Raw genomic sequence first — 23,135 nt, 5'->3', positions numbered from 1 at the left:
ATGTTACAAATGTATCTCTACATTTGTATTGAAGGGACAGGAGGATTACTAAATGAACCTTTCTTATGCTTGAATATGATGTGGATGTTAGTTCTCTGTCTTGCAGTTTCCATAGTCAAGAGTTTCATCAACACAACATCTGCGGTTTTACTGAACTGTTCAGCCTCAGCAAAAAGTGTTGGCTCCTGTGTAACTTCTTCTCTTTCCCACTTCTGTTAATAGCTTTTGTGACCCTCTTAAGTTGTTCTGTGGGTGAAAGTACTTTATAGATACTTACAGACCCTTTATTTTACTGAGATCATGTAAAAGCTTGGAAAAAAAAAACGCAGAATAATTTTTGGTATGTATGTATACATGTATGCATAAAGTTAATGTCTCTTACATGCTTTCCCTCTCCTTTCTAGGTGTGTGCTTGTCAAGTACGTGCAACAGGAAAAATGTATGCTTGTAAGAAGCTAGAAAAAAAGAGAATAAAGAAGAGGAAAGGAGAATCAATGGCTCTAAATGAAAAAAGAATCTTAGAAAAAGTGAATAGTAGGTTTGTAGTAAGTATCTACTTCTAATCTTGTTCTTGTGAGTTTGTATTGCATTGTTTGCTCAGTTTCAGACTTTTCAGGGTCTTATGGGCATGACATTTTGTAATTGATTTTGAGAGTGTGTGACTGCAAAGATAAATGATTGGTATAATAAACAGAATGTGTTGTGTGTGATTATGAACAGTTCTGTGCAGAGTTTTTATAGGTGGACTACTCAGGGTGTAACCTTACTGGACAGTAACTGTTCTCTGTTTTGCTGGTTTATTCATAAAATTTTTTTTTTAAATGGCTTCCTATCTTGCTTATACTGGAAAAAGGAACTGAGAATTGTATTGGAGTTGGAGTGAATAATGGTCGTCATCTCCCTCTGTGCTCTTTTTAGGTTAGTTTATCCTATACGTATGAGACAAAAGATGCCCTCTGTTTAGTGTTAACCATAATGAATGGAGGGGATCTGAAGTTTCACATATATAACATGGGAAATCCTGGCTTTGATGAAGAAAGGGCTATTTTCTATGCTGCAGAACTGTGCTGTGGTCTGGAGGATTTGCAGAAGGAGAGAATTGTTTACAGGTCAGTACAATCTTCAGTAACTCATACCTTGGCATCACCATGTCTGTTTAGCATTGAACAAACAAATTATTTTCTGTTAAAATGAGCTTGTACTTCATAGTAAAAGAGGGGGAAAATTGTAATAGTCTTTTTGTCGTGTCCTTCAGAATAACCTATATTATTTGTCGTGTTACTGTTTATTCCAGTCCTTATACTTGATATATCCTAAAACACTGAAAACAATTGCAAAGTGATAGAAAATTATGATACATAAACCACATTAATTATCAATACGAATAAATACATTTTGGGAACATGCCATTGCATGTCCACTCTAAAGTAGATGTATGCAGGAGACTGAAGTCCTTTGCTGCCTTGCTTGTTGTGCAAAAGGGTAAAAAAAAAAGTTAGTTACAATCTTGCATAGTGCTAATGTAAAGAGTCTTTTCTATCCCCAGTATGGAAAATTAACATATCTACACAGCAGTCAGTCTCATGGAAAGTGGCAGAACCACAGAATAAATCAGGCTTATGCTGGTTATGCATTGTTCCCTAAAGAGTTTGGCCAACCTTGCAATGATGCGCAGCGTGTTTTGGCGAGAGGGAAGAGAGGGTAAATTTAAGAGTCTTGGTTTTGCATATTGTTCTCGTGAATCAGCTACAAGTAGGTCATTTCATGTTTCCCAGTTGAAAACAAGTAATTGTTTAAAAACCAGAACCCAAACCCACAGCCCTTGTGTTCAACTTGTTAGCAATTTGCATACTAGATCATCAAACACATGTTGAATCCTAGCATCATCTGTAACTGCTTACTTTGGTGTGGCCTCGGAGTTAAGATGTGTCCCTTTTTTGTGCTGTTATGTAACTAATTTCCAATTATTGGAAATTTGTTTGGGCTGCTACAAACTGAGGAAGCAGAAAAGTAGTTTCACAAGCAACTCTTGAGTGATTGCATCTTAATTAGAAAAGATTTATTTTTAGTCCTCGTCTCATAATGAAGGACATACAGTGCAGGTGTTACCAACTGAATAATCTGTATTCTCAGGGGGAAGAAGAAAGGGCTTAAATTTAATCATAATGCCTGAAGGCATTATGTCATTATTTAAACAATTAGGTATAGAACATACTGAGGGGGTTCCTGCCCAAAATGTAAACAAATGAAAGGTGGCTCTGATTATACCATGTCAGCTCAAATGCACTCGAGGACTAAAATTAGAAAATGTTTGGATAATTTTATGCTCTCTGTAGAACTATTTTTACCCAACACTTATTAATGAAGAATGACCAACTTCAGGCAAACCAGTCTTGTTTTTTCTTTGCTAAAAGTAGTTTTTTTATCCTGATCCAGATTTTCTGCCACATATTTATTTCTTTTTGTATAATCTATTTAGGAGCATTGTGTTAAGTTCTGTGTTTTCATATCAACAAATTGAAAAAGGATCATAGAAATACTCTTAGATATCACTAATTACAGTGATATGTTACTTGACTGAAATTCTCTGTAAGCATCTTAAAGGCAATGCATTTAGGAATCAGTACAGTGACTATGTATGTTAATGAACCAGAAGGGTTGGAAAAATTGGCCATAATTACAATTTCTTTGGTGAGAATAGAATTCTGGTAACCTGCAGTCATAATGTTATGGGGGACAGAACCACCTGAAGTATATTTTCACTGATACTGCAGTTTGTTCTTCTATTAAGATCACTAATATTTGTTTGTTTTCTGGGACAAGGAGTGTTCTACTCTTGCTGTTTTATAAATATTTAATACTGATAAGGTCACAGGACTTACTACAGTATTCATTTTCTTGCTTTAAAGGAGGAGTCTTAAATGAAACTATCTTTAAGGTGAATAGCATAAACTGTTAAAGCAGTTAATTTTTTATTGAAAATGTATTTTTGTGACTATCCATACATGTTCACAGTTAAGTGTCCTGTGAAGGCAATGGAAGAAGGGAAATTCAGAACTTCTGAAATAAAAATCCTCAATGCAGGCATCAGTAGATGAAACGAAAATCAATTCATCTTGTTAGTTTTTTCAGTTCTGGAATGACAGTTTTAATGTAAGGCTGTCATGTTAAATTCTATTGTATTTGGCACATGTTGCCATCAGTATCAAAATGTCTCAATGTACAAAAGCCAGGCCTACCTTTCTTCTCTTTTAACATTAGTTTTTAGAATATGGGCCACACATCAGTACATAAGCTACTACTCAATGTCAGCAGTGCTATTGGAGCCATCCTTAGCACCCTGGAATTGGTTGTGCCATTCTGTGAGTAGAGTTCCCACTGGATGAAAAGAACAGGTGCAGATCTGGAAGGAGGGCCCTGTTCTGCCTTGTAGGGATTGAGCCAGTTTACATGTTTAGTGTTAGCCTGTGAAACTATCTGTAACTGGCCATGTGTTGCTGACATGAGAAAAGTAAGCAAACACAGGAACAAGCAGTAGCAGAGCTGTTCATCTGTTACGCAAAATGTTTGATAATAGGTAGATCAAAATCAGGATTTGCATGAGATAGGGTGGGGAGCAAATGCCTCTGTTCTAAAAGATATTTGTATGTTGGTATAAGCTGTAGCAAAAATAGACCAGTGCATGTTTACTTCAATTCAAAAAGTATATGTTTTTCAGTGTGTTTTCAAAACGAACCTTTGTTTTGTGAACATTGCAGTCATACAGCCTTTGTCTGCTTTATGAGAGGAAAGCTGATGCTCCTGTTCCTGGAATTGTTTCTGGCTCTTGTTCTGAGCTTGCTTTTCAGTTGAAATAGTCTGTTGCCCACTACAGGACCGAAGTATGTGTATTTCAACATAAACTTTGGCTTCACTCATGGTGGAGGAACAGAAAAGGGAGAAAGATGATGCCCCAGTGCATCCCAAAGCAGGAATTGATAGCTAAATTCTTGACAGTTTCAGAGCCTTACTTCTTGCTAATTGCTAGGGCTAGTTTCTGCTAGTGTTACACGGTGAGAATTCTAGCTACAGTAAGTTCTGACATCACATGTTGATGGATCGAAGAACAGAAATAGCTTGATTAAGATGTTTCTTTGTGTATTATGTTTTAGGTTAGGCTTTAATCAGCTTTCCAGGAACTGGATGGAAGTTTTTAAAGTTGTTTACTTGAATTCGTCTGAATGTGCGTTATGTGTTTTAGAGTAACTTGTTTCTGCCTAAAATGTGAGATGAGTTTTATTGTTTTTTTTTCTCTTAACCTCAATATCTCCTGACTTCCCTAATACTATAAACTATATCTGATGTGAAACGAAGATCCCATTATAGGGACTGTTCAGACTTAAAGATTTATAGGAAAGACTCGTTTGGATGTTCATTTTATGAAGTAATGAAACTAACAGAAATTCACATACATGGATTTAGCAACATCTGGGGAGAAAAAGTAATATAGATTTGAACAAATGTTTGTATGTTTCCCTCTCATTTTGAATGTAAATGCTAAGATGATTCTTCCTAAAACTATTTCTTTTAAGTTATTCACTGTTTCCTGCTTTTTATATTAGTACCTTATCTTACTGTATTTCTGTATGAAGAGCTTCTGTTTCATCATCTGTAAGGGCAGAATTGTAACACTGAAAAAGAAATTGGAATGCCTTTAACTCTTTCCTGACTTTTTGCTACCATTTAATAGCTGAAGAATGTTTCTTGTGAAGCTGCATGTCCAAAAGAAGCAAACTGTTTGAGTAGAGCATCCAACTGCAGCAAGTACTGACTTGTTTTGACTTGTGAAGTTGTGTGGTTGATATGCTCAGATCTTTAACTTGTGAGCACAAGCTGGGTGTAAGTTGCTTCTTAGTGTAAGGATTTTAGTGTTATCTAGAGAGAGTCTCTCATCTGTGAAATTGCTGTTTTAGCCTAAACAGGATAAAGATTTAGGGAACTCGAGTTCTGTGGTTATACTGTTTGTTTTATAGGTCCTCAACTTCACAGCTTTTTTTTGTATGTAGGTATGAGCTGGAAAAATCTCTCTAATCAGAATCATTATCAGAAGTCCTATATTGCCCCGGTTATATTTCATAAGTGATAATCTTGCCCTCTGTGTAATTAACACTTTTATTCATTTTAATTTATAGAGACCTGAAGCCTGAAAATATACTCCTTGATGACTGTGGTAAGTAAATAATTGAAAATAATTTTGAAATTAGGAATTACAAAACATAGTATTTAATCTCTTTAATTTCTTGCACAGTGTATCTTCATAATAGGAGGGACTTGAGTGACAAATATTAAGTCTAGTGTATTTTCATTAGTTAATTAATTAATTTATTAGCTTCAAGGTCAGAGCTACACCTAAAAGAGTAGAATATGATGTTAAGCAATAAAGAGGAAAGAAATCTGAGGTGTGAGTGTTTGTTTCAACACTTCAACAAAAGCAGAAGCTTTGATGGTTGCTAGTGTAGATATGGCTTGAGAGAGTCAGGAAGTCAAATCAATATGAAAAAATATATTTTTCTTTTTTTTTCCTCCCCATAGGCCAAATTAATTTTCTCTAATGACTTTGTATTAAACTTACTGAAATCTTTTGAACTCACTGTGGAGCAATTACCTTCTTCTGAGCTGTGGCTGAATACTACCAGTTTGTTCTTGTAATTGCTGAGTATTTCAGTTAAAGGAGAAACTGCTTTCAGAGTCATTAACACAGGATTTATTTTTAGTCTTTAAAGTCAGCATGTTCTGACTGATAAACTTCAGAAAAAGAAGGTGCCTGGGAGAAGTCGCTTTGCAGGAGCTAAAGCTTTAGTACACATCAAATGCATTCTTTAATTCTTCTCTCCAACAACATCTAGCACAAGCGGCAGTTTTCTTTGAGAAAAATGTAGCTGTACAGGACTGCACTAGAATGCTTTCTTTCTAGCAGGGATATTCTGATCTTGTTCCAAAGAGCAGAGGAGGCTAATTAGAAAATCGCTTCAGGAGCTCAGATCCTGCACTTGACAAAGAGGTTCATCAGATGTTAGGGAACAGAAGAGCATCTGAATATTTAAAGTAGCATTTACTGCTCAAGAGCATTTAATTATTTCTAACCAGCAGAAAAAGTGGCACTTAAGTTTTTCTACTCTCTTTCCCCACACCATAATTATCTAGCATATGTAAAAAAGAAATTAATATACTAATAATAACTAACACTGATCCTGCAGTGCTTTTTGAATGACAAAGAAAACATGTGCAAATGAACGTCAGGCATCTGAACGGGCTACCTAGAGGGGTGATGCAGTATCTAGGAAGCTTTCTAGACCAGAAATAAAACCAAACAAAAACATAAAATAAGCAAACAAAAAATCCTTGAACGTTCTGGATTGACTTTGGCATGTTATAACATCAACAATTCTGAGTAGGTTCTGGTTAGGAATTTCTGTCCCTACACCTATGCAGAAAGAAAAGTAGCCTATTACTTCCACTTAGCATTACTAGCATATTTCATTAGAGGAAAACCCAATACTTTAGTACAGGCTACAGTCTCCTCACTGGAAATAAATGGATTGAATTCTGATACTTTGTTAGAAAAGCTAGATTTTTGTAGAGGGTAATGCAGTATGGAAAAATAAAAATCTCTAATGTGTACACATACAGAACTCCATATAAGCAGACATTAATTTTTTATACTAGATTTGTAGCCAGTGCCAAAGCTAGAAATAGAGTACTTAACTTTTTTTTGTGTGTGTGTGACCTTTGGGAAATGAATTAGATCTGTACTTCTGTTACAAGTCTAAAAAAAAAAAAAGGGGGGGGGGGGAAGGAGGGGACTTTTTTCCTAATTAAAGAAGCTTAGTTCTATGAGAGATATTCATATTTTAATGATTTAGGTGTTTTTTGATGAGAATGCAAGAGATGAGTGTGCAAGAGAAATTTCTTGTTATAAAAGTGATATTTTATTATTTGCTGACTGTCTTTTATCTTAATATGAATAGGACATATTAGAATTTCAGATCTTGGATTAGCTGTGCAGATTCCAGAAGGAGAAACGGTCAGAGGACGGGTTGGCACTGTTGGTTACATGGGTATGTGAAATATCCTTTGCTAGTTAGGTATTAGTAGCAAGTTTGGTTAAACAAATATGTGAATGACTTGTCCAAAGAGCTACACTGGTTCTGCAAAAAAAAATTGCAATACACGGTAGAAGATGTTGGTAGTCAGTTATAAACCTTCTTAATAAATGGGAAAAGTTGACTTTGGGAACTGTAGCTTTAGGTAGAACTTTTAAGAGGACACCTAATTTCTTCTGGTGTTAAGTATTAAAAAACTTACATGCTTCTGTTGGATACACACAGTCTTCAGCGTAGAAATTAACATTTCTTCAGAGAAAAAAGGGCTTGCTTAAAGACCTCTTGTATAGAGCTAAAAGAGTATTAATTCTTGGTTTTTTGTTTATTCTTTTTAGCTCCAGAAGTGCTCAAAAATGAAAAATACACATTCAGCCCAGATTGGTGGGGTCTTGGTTGCTTAATTTATGAAATGATTGAAGGACAGTCACCATTCAGAAAGCATAAGGAAAGGGTCAAACGGGATGAGATTGACCGGAGAGTAAAGGAGGACCAAGAAACATATTCAGACAAGTTCTCTGAAGAGGCAAAATCCATTTGCAGGATGGTGGGTGAAGAGACGTAGAGGTTTGAAAATTAAATTTCTAATCCTTTTTTAGAGATGAACTGCTTTATTCTAGTCTTCTATTGATTTTCTTTCAAAGCTGGAGTGAGGTTTAATGAGAGTACCAAAATCTTTCTTTGGTTCACGTGGACGTTTCTGCCGATCCATGACTTGTCTATTTTATCAAATTTTGATAATTCTGAACTTTTTAAAACTTAAGAGAGGCAGCATAAATTGATTTCTCTCTCATGTGAATGAAAAACGCAGCATTTCTTAGACCACGTATGATCATAGAATACAGCTTTGATACTGTATGTGGAGAAATGGCAGAGCTGTACACAAACTTCCTTCTCTAAAAGAGCCTGTTTAAGACAGCAGGTATTTTTTGTCATCTGTGCTCTTAAATTTATTAAGGAGTGCACCTATACAGAAAGCTTCAAAGGTTTCTTTACTAGTTTATGCAGAATAAATAAATTACTTATACAGATTTATATTTTTCTCTATTTTTTTTTTCCTGAAAGTAGAGCCTTCTGCAAAAGCTGTTCAACGTGGCATCAATTAAAATAATTTCATACAACTTCTGGTCTAGTCTTTGCTGCCAGAAAAAGTAATGATCTTTTTTTCAGGGATTCTTTTGTCTACCATGTTGCAATTTGAGTTTCCAGTTCATTTTGATATGACAGTAAAGTTCATCTTCTAAAAGGCCAAGCAAGAAAGATGTAGGGTTGTTTTTTCTTCTTAATTGAGAGAGCATATCACTAGGACATCCTTTTTATTCATATCTTTGCAGTTACTTGCAAAAAATCCAGGGGAGCGACTGGGTTGCACGGAAAATGGAGCTGCTATTGTGAAACAACATCCTATTTTCAAGAATATTAACTTCAAGAGGCTGGAAGCTAACATGTTGGAGCCTCCATTTTTGCCAGATGTAAGTAGGTGAGACAGATTTGATTAGTATCTAAAAAGGCATGAACTGCATAATTCTGCGTCAGTTATGATGTGAACTGCTGATAAACTTCTACAGTTATTCACATTGGCTGGAGATTGCCACTGTAGATATTGTTGGCTAGTTGTTTTGTGGTATTTCATTTGAGAATTCTGCTTCTGTAAGTTGTTTAGTATGTCAATATAGAGCTTTCTAGCTGATTTCTGTTAGCCCTGAAAACTCTCCCTCCTAGATCGGATGCTAAACGTATTAAGTTTAGCTTTGAGGAGTTCAGCTCTGGAGCTGAAAGGAAGCTGCCAGAGGACAAATAAACTGTGACAACCAGTAAGAAAATCAGATGCTGCATGCTGTTTTTGATGCTCTTGTTTTGTTACTTGCAGGATGGATGGAACTCCCCAAGTGCATTATGACAAGATTCTGTTAAGTTTTTGTATTTCTGATGTGTAATATAGTGTAATTTAGTCATCAGTAATGTGAAATACAAAATTGCAGGTATTTCATACCCCCTCTCATCTAGGACAAAACAAACTTAATGAACCAATCTTGTATTGTACTGCAGCCACGTGCCGTGTATTGTAAAGATGTCCTGGACATAGAGCAGTTCTCTACAGTAAAAGGAGTGAACCTGGATACTACAGATGATGACTTCTATTCCAAATTTGTTACGGGTTGTGTCTCAATCCCTTGGCAAAATGAGGTACATATTTCAGAAAAGATTTTCTTTAGCGCAGTGGTTAGAAGACTTAACGTGGGATAAATTTACAGTACAAACATTTTTCCCCCCAAAACATTAATTACTAAAAATTGAAGGACTGCAATAAATGTGTAAAATGAAAGCTGACATCTTATTACAATCAACAAGACTTTATTCAGCAGCAATGTCACCACGTTTTCCTTGTTTTTCTGCCATATGTATGAAGTATCACTCTTCATAGGAAGAAGATAGTTTTCATACTATTAAAAAGCAAATAGGCTTGCTTGAAAGCTGCTGTTTCACTGTATTGTGCCCAAGCATCAGCAGAGTATCCAAGTGACTCAGTAATACAGAACCACAGCTTACCTTTTCTACGGTTTCAAAGCAAACTATTCAACATTAGTAAAGTCAAACTTCCTTTTAAGACTAGTGAGTGAGCAGTCTGGGATTCTGCATTGATAATTTCTCATCCAAAGTTTAGTCCATAGTGTAAAGATATATTTGTTAGGCTAGAGCGCTCTGAAGTGAGCTGAACAGACAAAAAGAAAATCAAGTATTTAATAGTACACAAAGCAAATCTGTATCTGGTTCTAAAAATGTATGCTTATTGCATTATAGGCAGGAGAAATACTTCATAAAAGTGAAGGAGCATCTTAATGCCTGCTTGCATGACAGTGCTCATATTGTTTTGAAAATTTTTTCTTAATGCTCAAGAAGAGTTAATATAGATTTTGTGCTTTCCTTCAAGTAGGTCTGCAAATGATGTAGTTTCAGTAGCATGAAACTGATGTATTTTTAGCTTGTTAGGAGTAAATGGGTGATGCAGTATATTTGAGAGGCTCGTGTGGATACTTAATTTATATTTTATGTGTTTCAAAGATGATTGAAACAGGATGTTTTGAAGATATTAATGCATGTGAAACTGATGGTACTGTGTCACCGGACAGAGAGAGGTCTCCTAAACCAAAGAGAGGCTTCTTTCACAGACTTTTTAGTGGAGAGGTAAGGGTGCTTCTTTTCTTTGATAAGAAAATTACCAGTAAGACCTTAAAATCTGTTCAATTTGAGAATTTTTAAAAGTTGATTTGTGATAGGAAAAGCTTTTTTCCTGAATGCTTGAACTAATGAAACCTGGCTTATGCCTTTGTCCTTGCACTGCCTATAAAATCCAGGAGTTTTTCCTCCTTCAGCATTCTGCTTTTCTCTAGCTTGCTAGCTGTTGCCTGTGGTGGGATAAGAAGTACTATATGTTGCTAACACTGTACTGTACATCTTTCTTTTCTGAAGATATTAACTTCAGTAGTGCTTCTTTGCCAGCTTTTGTAGAACTTATGAGGAGATGATGTGAGAGATGATTGAGAACTCCTTTTGCAAAAACTTACATAGAACTGAATAGTGAATTCCAAAGTTAGTGTGATTGGGCACTGCAATATAGTGCTACTTCCTTTAGAAAGATGGACTCCCAATAAATCATTGTGGTGTATTAAGCTTTGCAAAGGTAACTCCTAAATGAATGAGTGTGAAGAAGTGTTATGAAACAAATGTTAAAAGACTTTAACAAGAAGCTTTAATTCTTTCACCAAAACAACATGTTTACATAACTTTTGATAATGCACAGCCAGTCTTACAGAAAAGCGTTATTAAAACATAGAAGTGGAAGTTACATGAACTGAATACCATATAAATACTGTCTAAAAGACATGACAATATCCTTGCTTATCAGTGCTGAGAAGTAAACTATTTGTAAAGGCTTTCAGTTGAAGATACTGTACATAATTCTGCTTGCTCAGTATGCCTGCACTTTAGAGTGGAATTATCTTGAGAAACTTAGTACGTTCCAGTAGGAGACACTTCTTTAGGAGCTGCTTTGGCTTTCAAGCAGAAATAGAATTTTAAATTTGCTAAGTAGCCACAACAGAGTCACATTAAAATTGCATGATGATGATTTTTGTCATCAGCTGGTAGTTCGCCTCTGTAAAATGGTATGATGCTAATGGAGTGTATGAGTACTGCTATTTTTAGTTCACCTTTCTGAATTCACTTTTTCCACGTTTATATTGAAGGAATAGAAGGAATGGTTAAGTATAGTAATAATCTCACATACTGAACTTAAAGCTTGTGTCTTAGCATAGTTTTACCTAGCTGAATCAGTTTATACTGTCCTAAGATCTTTCGACTGAGGAGGTTCCTAAAAATGCTAGCATGAGTTGTAAGCCTTCAGCTGGTTTTAAAGTTTTAAAAAAAAAAGAAACCCTACAGTTATTTGTCATGTGAATCTTAGGTTCTTTATTTCTCTTAAATGAAACTTTAAGGACTTGAGCTTTTGGGGTTGGGCTATAGTTTCCTTCGGTACTCCTAAAGTATTAGGTAGTATGGAGTAAAGTGTTCTGGAAAAAGATCCAAATCTCTCCCCTCTACACTACCTTTGTGCCCTGAAAAGTATCCGAACCAACAGTAGTGTTACCTTTGCAACTGAATTATGTTTTTGTCTTCTCTTGCAGGTCTGCTTTAAATCTGATTGCAGTGATGAGGAGCAGGAGTCCTCTAGACTTTAAATCACTTTACTGTCATCAGAAAGGATTAGCAAACTTTAAATGTTTTATATCTCTGTAGCAAAGTGTATTATATATATTTTTTATGAGTTTAAGAATTTTTGTACATTTGTACTTCATTTGTTTTAAGATGTATATTTTTCACTAAAGCTTAATTGTACAAAAAACGAGTGCCATTTGAGTGAGTGTGTTTCTGTATGTATTTGATTTATCATCTTCTCCCCACTTCTGCAATGCAATGAATCTAGAAATACTAATAAGATTTTCAAGCAGAGAAATAATATCTGTGGCATAAACTTAATTTGACTTTTTTTTGCTCCTGGTAAAAATCTTCTTGTTCATTAGACCTTTATTAGCTGTTTTCTTAAGAGTAAAATTGCTGTACTGATAAAGTTAATAACTCTCGTATTATCTGACTGCATGGCAGTGCTATCATCTAATGCATCTCAAGAAAACTGCTAAGGAAATAAAGGAATTCAGTGCACTGTGGCTAGCTATTATGAAGTGCTGTTTGCTATATAGATCTGAAAATAGTCTTGGTCTTATTTTTATCTAGAATTCTGGACATTTAGCTTAATCTTGTGACCAACTGTATTACCCCCCTGCTCCTTTCTATCCTTCGTACACATTCTCTCTGTACAGTTCCTCCACATGGGCCATGCAAGTAGACCTTTGCCAAAATTTTATAACTATGCTTTTATGTACTTTGTTGCCTTACTAAAAGGACTTTTTTTAACCTGTGGGAGCTCATTTTTATTTTTGTCTGTAAATGAAATTGTTTACAACTCCGTGTAGGATGTTAGGGTTTTATAATGGGTAAGAAAACAAACCACAGGCTCTTAATACTATCTTCTCTGCTTATCATGTTGTGATATGCAACATTGTAGGGTTGACGGTGATCACTGCCACTGAGGGAAGGACAAGCTAGTGTTAGTATTAAATTTAACAATGTAAATAATCTTTCCTTGTAACTTTCAAAAGCATAAAGATTAAAACCTTCCTGATTTTAGCTAAGATTGCTTAATGCAGCTGTGGAGCTGCTGTTGAAGCTTTAGTTATGATTACTTTATGTTTGTGAGTAAAAACAGTTTCTAGTTTGGAAGCTTGTAAAAATGTCTGTTCTTCTGGGCTCCAAGTATGCCAGGCTTTATTTTGAAAAGCTCTGTGGGAAGCAGTTTATCTGTATAGCAGAAGAAACTTAGGGGACACATTTCATGAGCCTGTTTTGTTTTCAAAATTTAAATTAGTCTTGAAATATTCTTGGAGTTGTGACTTTTTGCTATACATTATGTTCTGTATTCTGAAGATGGTCTCCACAGAGCATGGTTGTTTTTTTTTTTTCCATTTTCTGATCTGTAGGAACCAAGCAGACTGCATATGTTCTATATGCACCAACTGAATATCTACCTCAATAGGTTTCTGCTTGTGATTCACAGACCCCCTGGGTCTATCCAAGGATGCATCTGATAGTCAAGCCTACTGCAGGTGTAAATTCAAAGTATTTTGTTTCTGTGGAGAAATGTTTTAATGGATTAGAATTTGAAGTAAGTTGGAAAACTGAAGTTTTACAAGATTCTGCTGGGGTGCCTATTTGAAATTGTTCCTCTTGAATACTGTACCACAGAAATGAGGAATTAGACTCTTTTCCTGTGTTTTCAGTGTGTGTTTCCTGATGTCTAAAATGACGCAGAGGACAGCAAAATGTCTACCACGGAAGAGAGAAATTGGCAGTGGGAGAGAGAAATTCCTGCATGACAATCTGATGCAATAGTGCAGGAATGGGAGACTTGACAGAAAGAGAAATAGGTGAAATAAGGGTGTTGGCTAGAACCATTATGTGTGAGAGAATGAGCTGGCACAGTCTGACCTGACCCTCTTTATTATGTACAACAATAGGAGAAGGACTCTATTTCTCCGTTCCCACCTTTCTGGAGAGGTAACAAAAGTGTTCTAGAAGTACCTACCTGATTGGGCTATGGATCATGTTTCTCTTACTAAGGGTTTAATTTTTAAATATCTTAGGTTTACCATTCTTAGTGAAATAAAGGTGACAGTATTAACATCAGACACATGGAGTGACAGTCTGGATTTAATGTCTGCTTACAGTAACTCGAGATTTGGGTGAGAATACCACGGACACAATCTGGGTAACTTTTGTGAAGAAAATATAGGAATTGACTGAAACAAAGAAAATGTGAAAGTATATTCATCATGTATGTCAAATTCCTTCTCCATTTTAGAGAGAGGAGTTCTAACATAAATAAAAAATTAACCCCCACTTTGGAGTGCAGAGGTTTCGCACTTTTTCTCCAGGGTTCTCCCAAAAAAAGAAACTAGATAAACAGGCAAGCTGTTCCTAATAATTGGTTCTTTCAATTTTTATACTTCTGCTCCTCTGGACAAGGAACTTTTGACCACATGTGGCTTTTTTGCATGTTTTTCTGAAGCTTTCATTTCACAAGTTTTTCCTTGAGTTATGAATAATACTTCTAAGTATTTTTTTTTAAGGGTAACTACATGTTAGCAGGGTTAAGACCTAAATTCTGATTTTTGCCACTAAGGTCAAGACAACATTTTTCAACTGTAAATTTGTTCCTTTTATCTCCATTCAATGCATATGACCTTATTCTTTGCACAATTTACTAACTTCATTATTTATATGAAAAATAAATACATTAAAGCTGTCAAAACCTGCACAAGCATCAATGTTTAAAATGTAAGCAATTAGAAATATAAGCACATAATAACAAGATATTATTTAATGTAAATCATCAATTAGCACAAGAAACTGCAGGAATCAATGTAATTCTCTTTATACGGTACATGCAGATGAAGAAATTATGCTATGTAATCTAAAGTGATTAATGTTACTAGCTTGGAGATTCACTTTGAGAAGTGTGAAAAGGGTAAGGAGATTAAAGTGAAACACTGTTGTATGATAAATGTAATATGAATTTTGTTCTTGATTTTTTCATAGGATGCAGATGAGAGGAGGCAGGAGGTTGTAATTACTGACGATGTAGACTTTTATTTCCATGAAGCTATAATTAAGAAAAAGAATTTCTTGTAGTTCAGAATGCCTTCATTACACCTCTATGAATTCAGGTTCTAGATCTCTTAGAAGATTTTAGTAGCAATGAGACAATCCAGCAACTCAACTGCTTTCTTCTGTTGACGTGAGATATGGAAAGATCTATCCATTCTGTGGAGTTATTTCAATGAGATCAATTCTCCTCTGTGGCTTTTGTTTCCAAACATTTGTTTATGTAAGTCTTATTGTCTGCTTGTGCGTACCTCACGAATCTACACATAGAGCACCAAATTCAAACTGTGAAACAGTGTACCAGTATCTTATTGGTTTACTTCTGATTATTGTGACCCACAGAACAGAATCTTCATGTCTCAGGTTTGATGTCTTTCTTCAGAAGAAACTGTCAGCTTTTTTTTCCTTAGAGCTGTAAGGATCATAATAAAGATGTTAGAATCTAGAAACAATACTAACAAACCAGTCTTAGTTGGGGGTAAAAAAAAAAAAAAAACCCAAAAAACTCAGAATAAAATTGCCTATTTTGAGAAATGTGATAGAAGCTATTAAAAACAAGCAAAGAAAACCCAATAATTTTTAGAAGGTACTTCTGTTGTTTCTTCCAAGATTATAGCTGTAAGAAATTTTTCATAGCCAGAAATGAGGAATATTTGTTCAGTTGCTAAGTCTGATGTCTTTGTGCTGGCTCTGCTATTTTTTAAAGAAAGCAGAAAACATTTCACAATGTTGAAGCAAAATCTGATATGGATTGTATTTGGTAGTCATAATAAGAAAGATTCATGTAAGCGTCAATATGTTCAACTGTTACTTTAGTAACTTGCAACTAGTTAGTTAGCAGAAATATTTGTATTTTCTCATGGTTTACCGGGTATATTAAGTTAACAGTAGAGATGTGATCTTCATTTTTGAAGATTTTTCAGTAGGAGCTTTTCTTTAAGACATACTGAGGAAGTCTTTCTTTCTTTCTTTTTTTAAGATAAGCTAAATTTATGTTTACTTTGATTTGAATTACCTGCCTGGCTCCTTTTGGTAGTAATGACGTCTCTTCTGCTGAATGTACAGTTCTTTTATTTCAGAGTTGTCCGTGTATTTTATTATAAGGTTTTGCATATGGCACATAGGTAACGTTCCTCTCATGTTCCACGTATGTCCAAACCACCAGAATTCCTTCCAGTTATAGCAGTGTTGACTGTTAAATGTGATGTGTTAGTTCCAGAATTTCCAAACCACTGAAGTAATTGTTGTATGAGCTGTTTTCCTGGATGTTCTAGCATTGTTATTCTTGAAATAAAAGCAAAACACTGCCACGTCTCCCAAACACATGTATTATTGTCTTATGTGATTTATGTACCAGGTCTTTCACAGTAGTTGTGGTAGGTAAAGTTGTAATTAAAAAATAAAAATCACAATTTGTTGAAATAGAAAATGTTTAATATGCTGTAAGATGTTTACCAATATGAGACTGAATCCAGGAAAATTTCCTGAGCATTCGCTCAGGTGACACCTTATCTCTTAGTCTGATTTTTAGTTTCTGCCTGAATTTCATACTTCCATTCAAGGGGCTGTAACAATAATGTAACTGTTATTGGCATATTGTAGATTGTGTGCATATGTTGAATTACTGGGTCAGTAAAATCTGTTGGATTACTGAGTGGAATCAAGGACTTGCTGAATTGTTTCTGGCAATGCTGGCTTAAGATTGCCTTCAGGGGGGAATATTTATTCTTGGCGTGCTCATCTAACCTGTACTGAGAGGTTAAATGAAGAGTTACACTGTTAAAGCCGTTGGTAGCATACGGTTAGGAAACATTCACAGCATTCATGCCTTTCTTTCAAACCAGGTTAAAGCATATTTCTTTTTGCTTCTGTAAGTGGAGATGAATTTGTCATCCACTAAATTATATATAAACTTCTTAGTAGTGGATGTTACTCCATTGAGACTGTGACTGTTTTATTCCTTTGTGTTAGTGTTGGCTTTACAGAAATTCCTGTTCTCCAACCTTTCCTGCTGCTGCTTGTCCTTTGCCCGTTTGCCACCATTTCATTTTTGGTCAGTACAGCTGTTTGTGGGGCTGCTCTTTGAGTAGGATCAACAACACGATCTGTGTTTTTGCAAGCATCAATGAATTTAAATTGGGAGACCCTCCTGATAAAGCACTTGCCAAAGAAAGACGTCCTACCCAAGATACCCCAGACTTCTCTCCCACTTACCCCAGCATATGGATAATGAGCAGAAGGGCAGGCACTGCCAGCGCAGTCTGGGAAGAGGAGTGCAAGGAGTGCAGGCATGCATTACCTCGCGTTTCCACCGGTGAGTCAGCAGCCCTTAGAGGAACGGCGCTCATTTTGATCTAAAGCTTCAAAACAGTGCTGCAAACACTCACTTGTTGGCTTGTTTAATCTCTGATAAAAGCTTGTGCTCTCTCTAATGTGCTTAATTTGTTTTGAAGTGTGGTGTGGCATGTGCAATTATCAGATGGCGCACGCAGCACTCTGGCTATGTGGTCATATTTTCCTCGTACCATTTGCTAAATAAAAAATTCATGATAAACCCTGCATTCTAGAGAGAGCTCTACAAGCTTTATTCTAAAATCAGGAAAAATGCTTTATTCCTTATACCTTAAAAGCTCATATTTTATTACACATTTACAACTAAATAGTGGCTTTTCACAGTATGAATTACTTTCAGTGCTGAAGGTTTACCTTTACTTTCAGGCAAATGATTCAAGTGGTACATCTTCTTTTATTCACATGCTAATAATTAACTGGCAGAGCAATGTTTCAGTGAGTGTTTGATGACAAGTGATCAGTATGGCTCCTGTGGTTTTCTAGCAGTTACACTGATGGAATCGGAGTTTTATGGGGATGGAGACAACGTATGCAGAGGTGTTTCTCTGAAGGGCCTGAAGCTGTTCTCCATTTCCAGCATGGGGACCAATTCCAAGTTTCTGAGGTACAGCTCAGTTGCTGATGTTCCTTTTAGATGTTCTACAGAGGGACATGGTTTAGTGGGAAATACCAGTGATAGGTGGATGGTTGGACTGGATGATCTTAGAGGTCTTTTCTAACCTTGGTGATGCTATGATTCTGATGTCTCAGCAACTATAGGTACATTAAAACAGTAGTTGTAATTGAATTCATTATAGTATTTTAAGTTTAAAAAAAAAAAAATCCTAATGCTTGAATTACACTATCTCTGAGAGAAGTAGTCTTTAAATGGGTATGTTTAATATGTGCTTTAAGAGAGCAAAAACTGTCCTGATCAAGCAGGTCTAGCATCACGAGGCTGATGCTGAGGCCAGCGGGGCCCCTGCCAAGCACTAAGTGCCTGGTTCCTGTAAGTGTTTCCCCTTTTTCCTCAGAGCCTAAAATAACGACGAAGTGCCGGTAGCTCTTGGCAAGCAACTCAGCACGATAAGGGCCTACTGGCGCTGGGAGCGGCTGTGAGGGCGGACGGCTGAGAGGTGAGGCGGTTTTAGGGCCGGCACTGTCCCCATTCTGCCCCTCACGGGCCGCCAGCGGGCGCCCTGCTTCCCGCTCAGCCCGCAGTGCTCTCTGACAGGCGGAAAGAGGCGGAGCTCTCCTCATGATTGGTCAGAGTGCCTGTCGCTCTGCCTGCTGCCCCGCCCCTTCGCTGGGCCGCGTGCCTGTGTGTACGGCCCCACCGGTCTGCGTGACTCCGGGCGGAGAGCGAGGGGGTGGTGCGCACATGCGCTCAGCATTGCCCCGCGCTGAACGCTCGCTCCGTGGTGGGCGGAGCAACCCAGGCAGGGGGCGGAGCCGTAGCGCGGGGGCTGCTGGGCCAACCCCAAGATGGCGGCGGGGCGGCGGGGCGGAGATCACGGCCCCCTACAGCGGCTCCCCGGCTCGGCGCGGCTGTGAGGCGCGGAGCGGCCTGCGCGGGCGGCGGCGCCTCGGCGGGCGTGAGGGGCGCTGGGCGAGCCGGGCAGGGCGAGGAGGGAGAGGCGGAGAGTCGGGCGCGTGAGGAAGGAGGCGGGCGCTCGCCTGTGAGAGGGCGGGCCGGAGCGGCGGGCCGGTGCCGCCGGCGCGGGCGCAGCGGCGATGGCCACCATGGAGAAGCTGATGAAGGCCTTCGAGTCGCTGCGCTCCTTCCAGCAGCAGCAGGTGCCGGCCGCCATCCCCGAGGAGCCCACGCAGAGACCGTGAGTGAGCGACACGGGGCCTGGGGGGCTCCTCAGTACTTCAGCGTTCCCTTCCCTGGGGGCGCTGAGTCGCAGCTGGAACCGGGCGGGCCCTGCTCGGGGTTCTGGCAGCGGGCGGCTGCCGGGGACGGGTCTGGAGGTGCTGCCTGTTCTCTGTGGCAGTTCAGTTGGCTAGTTCGCTGCAAGTTTCTGGGCGAAGGTTTGTAAATCGGCAGCCTATATAACGAGAGAGATAGAGGAACGCTGTGTGGGTTTCACAGAGTGGTTTTGTTTTAGCTGGATACGCTGCTGTGGATAAAGGGGCAAGAAATCTTAAGTTTAACTTAAAGTCTAGGGCTTGCCTGTCTTTAAGGAGTTGATGTGGATGGCTGCTTATGGCAAACTTCGCTTGAAGTCTTGCACTGTCACATGTGTTAAGCTGTAAGAGGAAATAGCACAAATGCTTCTGGTATCTCGGTGTCCTTAAATCTTAGGGGTGGAAGCACTGAAAAGGTGTTTGTTTCTATCTGTGCAGCACTGTGGTTTCGAGTCAGAGAACCTGCAGCTTTGCTGGAGGCCAAGGAGCTGTTCAGTGCCCCAGTGCTGCCTGTTGGGTTTGCTTTCTCTAAAAATAACTTTTATTGAGCAGGTGAAAAGGCACTAAGGGGTTCAGTGCACTTGGTAAGTGAGTCATGCTGTTGCTGTTTCTCCAGACACCAGGGAGACAGGAGAAACAGAAGGGCTGAGGAGCAGGTAACTTCAAAATTGGCAGTATTAGGTGCTTTTGGCAGAGCTGATCCACAGTGGAAGCTGGGCTCTTGGCCACCTGCTCCCACAGTACGGTTTGATACGGATGCCAAGTGAATTTACCATGGTTCATACTGCTTGGAGAATCTCATCTCAAACAATTTCATTGTGTTGTTGACACTCTGGGGACACAACAGATGAAAAACCTTATTTTCTTCCTAAGCAAATTGTTTTTATATACCTCAGTGTTTTCAGGGACTAATTGCTGTTTTATGTTTTGTTTGTACTATTATTTTGCGTAGCATGGAGAATAGGTGGACATCTATTTCCAGTCTTTCCTATGCATAGCGGAAAAATTCTAAGCAGATATTACTAGGATAGATCATCTTATTTCAAAAGAAAGGCTTGAAAATAATTTGTGATGCTTGCAGAGGATGTTATGGTTGATCTGGGGGTTTGCATTTAGGCATACCATATTCAAAGCACTAAGAAATCAAGCTTGTAATTGTCCTAGTTGACTTTGTTTTTTCTGTTTAAAAATAGACTGGAAGTTTTCAGAAAGCTGATAGTATTGCATGCCCCCAGGAGCTTTACCAATTCAGAAAGAGCACTGAGCCTCATAAAAGCCTATGAAAGGATACTGTGCCAATCTTTGTTGAAGTTTCCAAAATTGATAGTGAAATACCAGGTGACATCTTGAGCTTAACTCCTGGTATTGTTTGCATTTTTCATGCAGTGGATTGGAAAAGAGAAGTGCCTTTCTGTGTTCTTTGCACACAGGGACCAGTGCTCATCTTAATTGTGATCCTGCACAAATTACCTTACATATTTTGTAGTGCTGTGTAGTAACTTCCTATATTTGTATCTGTTTGCAGCTGTGAAAACAATGCTGCTTTACCTGTCAGTATTGAGAGAATAAAGAAATTGGTGAATTTCATAGCATAAATGCTGCTGGTTTGCTCTTTAATTGTTTAATTAAATATGTTTGGCATTATCCAAACAGATCAGATTGTCTTGTGGCTTAAATTAGACAAGTGAAACAATGTCATTTCTTGAATGGGAGAATAATCATGTTATTACAGGTGTTGATAGGCTTTTTTCTGTTGCTGGATGTATTTCTATAATGTAAAATCCATCTCTATTTCTTATCTTTTTCTCTTGTCTATTTAAAAACATCTTAGATTGTCACAACACAATGTTTGATGTTATGTCTGCATGAGTAAAAAAAAAAAAAACAAAACCCCACAAAAAGCATTCCTATTGGAGTGAGTGGAAATGGCCTTAATATTTTGTTGCAATTAAAAAGCAACAACAAAAAACTCTCCTGATATGTAATGTTTTAAGATCACAGGCGCTGGAGCGTAGAGATGGTAATTGTTTGCACAAATGTATTGAAGGTCTTTGTGACGGTGACTTTTGAGATCTTGATGAAAATAATATCCTGGTTTTACTTTTATTATTAAAATATTGTTTGAATTCAAACATCTACTGGTAAACCAAGAGCTTTTTTCTTTTTTTTTTTTCTTAAGAGGTTTTAATTAGTAATGATATATTATGATTTTACTGTGTGTTACAGACATGCCTCCTTTCTCATCTCCTCTTTTTCTGTGGTTGGTTTACTCTTCTGTGAATACTTAGGTTGAGCTCTCTGTCATCATACTGTTTCTATAAGCTACTGCTGAGGCACCTTACTGTCTCCTATCTCTATTTTTTGCTTTTTCAGACTCTTTAATTTTGGATGGAGTTGAGTTTGTTTTGTTTTGGATTATGAAGCTCCCACAAACTTGAAAATTTGGTCAGTATGATGTAAAAATTGAGTTTGTTCAGTGAAATGAAAGAGCAGATGGACTGCCATACAGCATCCTGTATCTTATTCATCTCACCTCTTGTCACGGAACTGACCAGAATGGTGTGCTAATCACACGTTTCTTCTGGAGAAGCAACTAGTTTTTTGATTTGACTGTTCTAAAGGTTGTCTTTTTGTTGTTTTTTTTTTCTTTCCTACCTTTGGAACAGTAACCTTTTCTCTTGTTAACTTCTTCTGATAGTTAATTATTGTAGTCATTTGAAACTGTAACCTATTTCCACTTTTATTCATTCATTTATATTTATGTTTGGTTCTAACACTTACATTTGAAGCCAAAGAGCTTTCCAGTAATGGACATTTTTCATTACTCACCTTTTTCCTAGCTTTTTGTTTGAATGAATCTGTGATTGCAGATAGGTTTTATCAGCACTGCCTGTAGCAATATTACAAGTTCTCTGCTTAATGAAGGCTGTAAGAGCTGTTGACCTGCTTGTTGGTGGTAATTCCAAGGTGAGTTTTTGGAGTTACCATTACTGGGGTGCGTACTCCTTTTCCAGTCTCTTGGTCTATCCATTGCTGACTGTATTACTGTATTGTTCAAATCATTCACTGTACTTCAGCTTTATTAGCTTTATTTTTTAACACACTGATATTTCTGTTAGTAGAATCTTGAATTTTCCCATTCCTTTTCTCAAGGTTAATGTCAAGCTGTTTGGCCTGACGTTTTTAAATTCTAGTTCAGCACTAGTGCTTTAGTCCTTTTACAGAGCCTTAATTCCAAGGCTTAATAGAAGTGAGCTGGATCTTTTTGTAGCCAGCTCATGTAGGGCTTGGAGTGCAAAATTTTCAATATTTGCTGATTTTTTTTTCTTACGTTGTTTGTTAATCTTCTTTGCTTGAGGTTGTCTGTAGAAGCATGCAGAAGATTAAACTCCAGTTCCTGGGGGATGAGGCTTTCCTGTTGATACCTGCTGCTTCAGTATCTGCTGTCTCCTGTTCTTGAAACCTGAAGTGCTGTCTGACTGTACACTTGAGGCTCACTGCCTCAGCTCTCTTCTAAGAAACGGGCAATGCTGTTGTGCCCCTGGGTACACTCATCAGTAGTTTACCTGAGGTCTTCATGATACTTCTGAATAAAACTTTCTGTAAAAAATCCCTTATGTTCTATCTCCAGAGACAAAAAAATATCATTACGTTATCTTTCTCCCTCTGTGGACACGTTAAATGTGTGTGCACATGATATACATTAAATGTTTTCTTTCTCTCCTTCAGAAGCTGTTTATTAGGAAGGCAAATACCAAATGGCAAACAAAGGATTCAGTGCAGCAAAGGCAGTTTGATGCTTTTCCTTCTTTCCCGTTGAATAGTGACTCAGTTTTTGTTCTTTCAGTTTAAATGGAATGTATGTCGTTCAGAAGTTACCATATTTGTTCTCACTTCAAATTTTTCAGGCCATTTTTCTTTATCATATATTTTTTCCAACTACCCATTTGAGAAGTGGTAGACTCGTGCTAGGGG

The 23,135-nt window shown here is 37.6% G+C and overlaps 2 protein-coding genes across 3 annotated transcripts in view; both read left to right on the top strand.

Annotated features, from left to right (window-relative positions):
* The window catches only part of GRK4 (G protein-coupled receptor kinase 4), a 34,499-nt gene extending 18,260 nt beyond the window's left edge, over positions 1-16,239 (top strand). Inside the window, exons 8-16 of one of the 2 annotated variants that reach the window (NM_001006459.2) lie at positions 405-545; positions 919-1,109; positions 5,172-5,209; positions 7,008-7,097; positions 7,478-7,686; positions 8,474-8,611; positions 9,189-9,326; positions 10,203-10,325; positions 11,825-16,239. In NM_001006459.2, the coding sequence (NP_001006459.1) occupies positions 405-545; positions 919-1,109; positions 5,172-5,209; positions 7,008-7,097; positions 7,478-7,686; positions 8,474-8,611; positions 9,189-9,326; positions 10,203-10,325; positions 11,825-11,878 (1,122 nt within the window). In that variant the 3' untranslated portion in view covers positions 11,879-16,239. Of the gene's footprint in view, positions 1-404; positions 546-918; positions 1,110-5,171; positions 5,210-7,007; positions 7,098-7,477; positions 7,687-8,473; positions 8,620-9,188; positions 9,327-10,202; positions 10,326-11,824 lie in introns of those variants that run through there. The other variant, XR_005859136.2, reaches the window with a different exon arrangement.
* Positions 16,240-18,956: 2,717 nt separating this feature from the next.
* Positions 18,957-23,135, top strand: part of HTT (huntingtin) — a 78,073-nt gene continuing 73,894 nt past the window's right edge. The window contains 1 exon segment of the mRNA XM_420822.8: positions 18,957-19,084. Within this exon segment, the coding sequence (XP_420822.3) occupies positions 18,984-19,084 (101 nt within the window). The 5' untranslated portion in view covers positions 18,957-18,983.

This window comes from Gallus gallus, chromosome 4 (assembly GCF_016699485.2).
Source record: "Gallus gallus isolate bGalGal1 chromosome 4, bGalGal1.mat.broiler.GRCg7b, whole genome shotgun sequence".
In the NCBI taxonomy this organism is placed as follows: Eukaryota; Metazoa; Chordata; class Aves; order Galliformes; family Phasianidae; genus Gallus; species Gallus gallus.
Note: the sequence above shows the minus strand (reverse complement) of the source record. Positions and strands in the feature narration are given on the sequence as shown.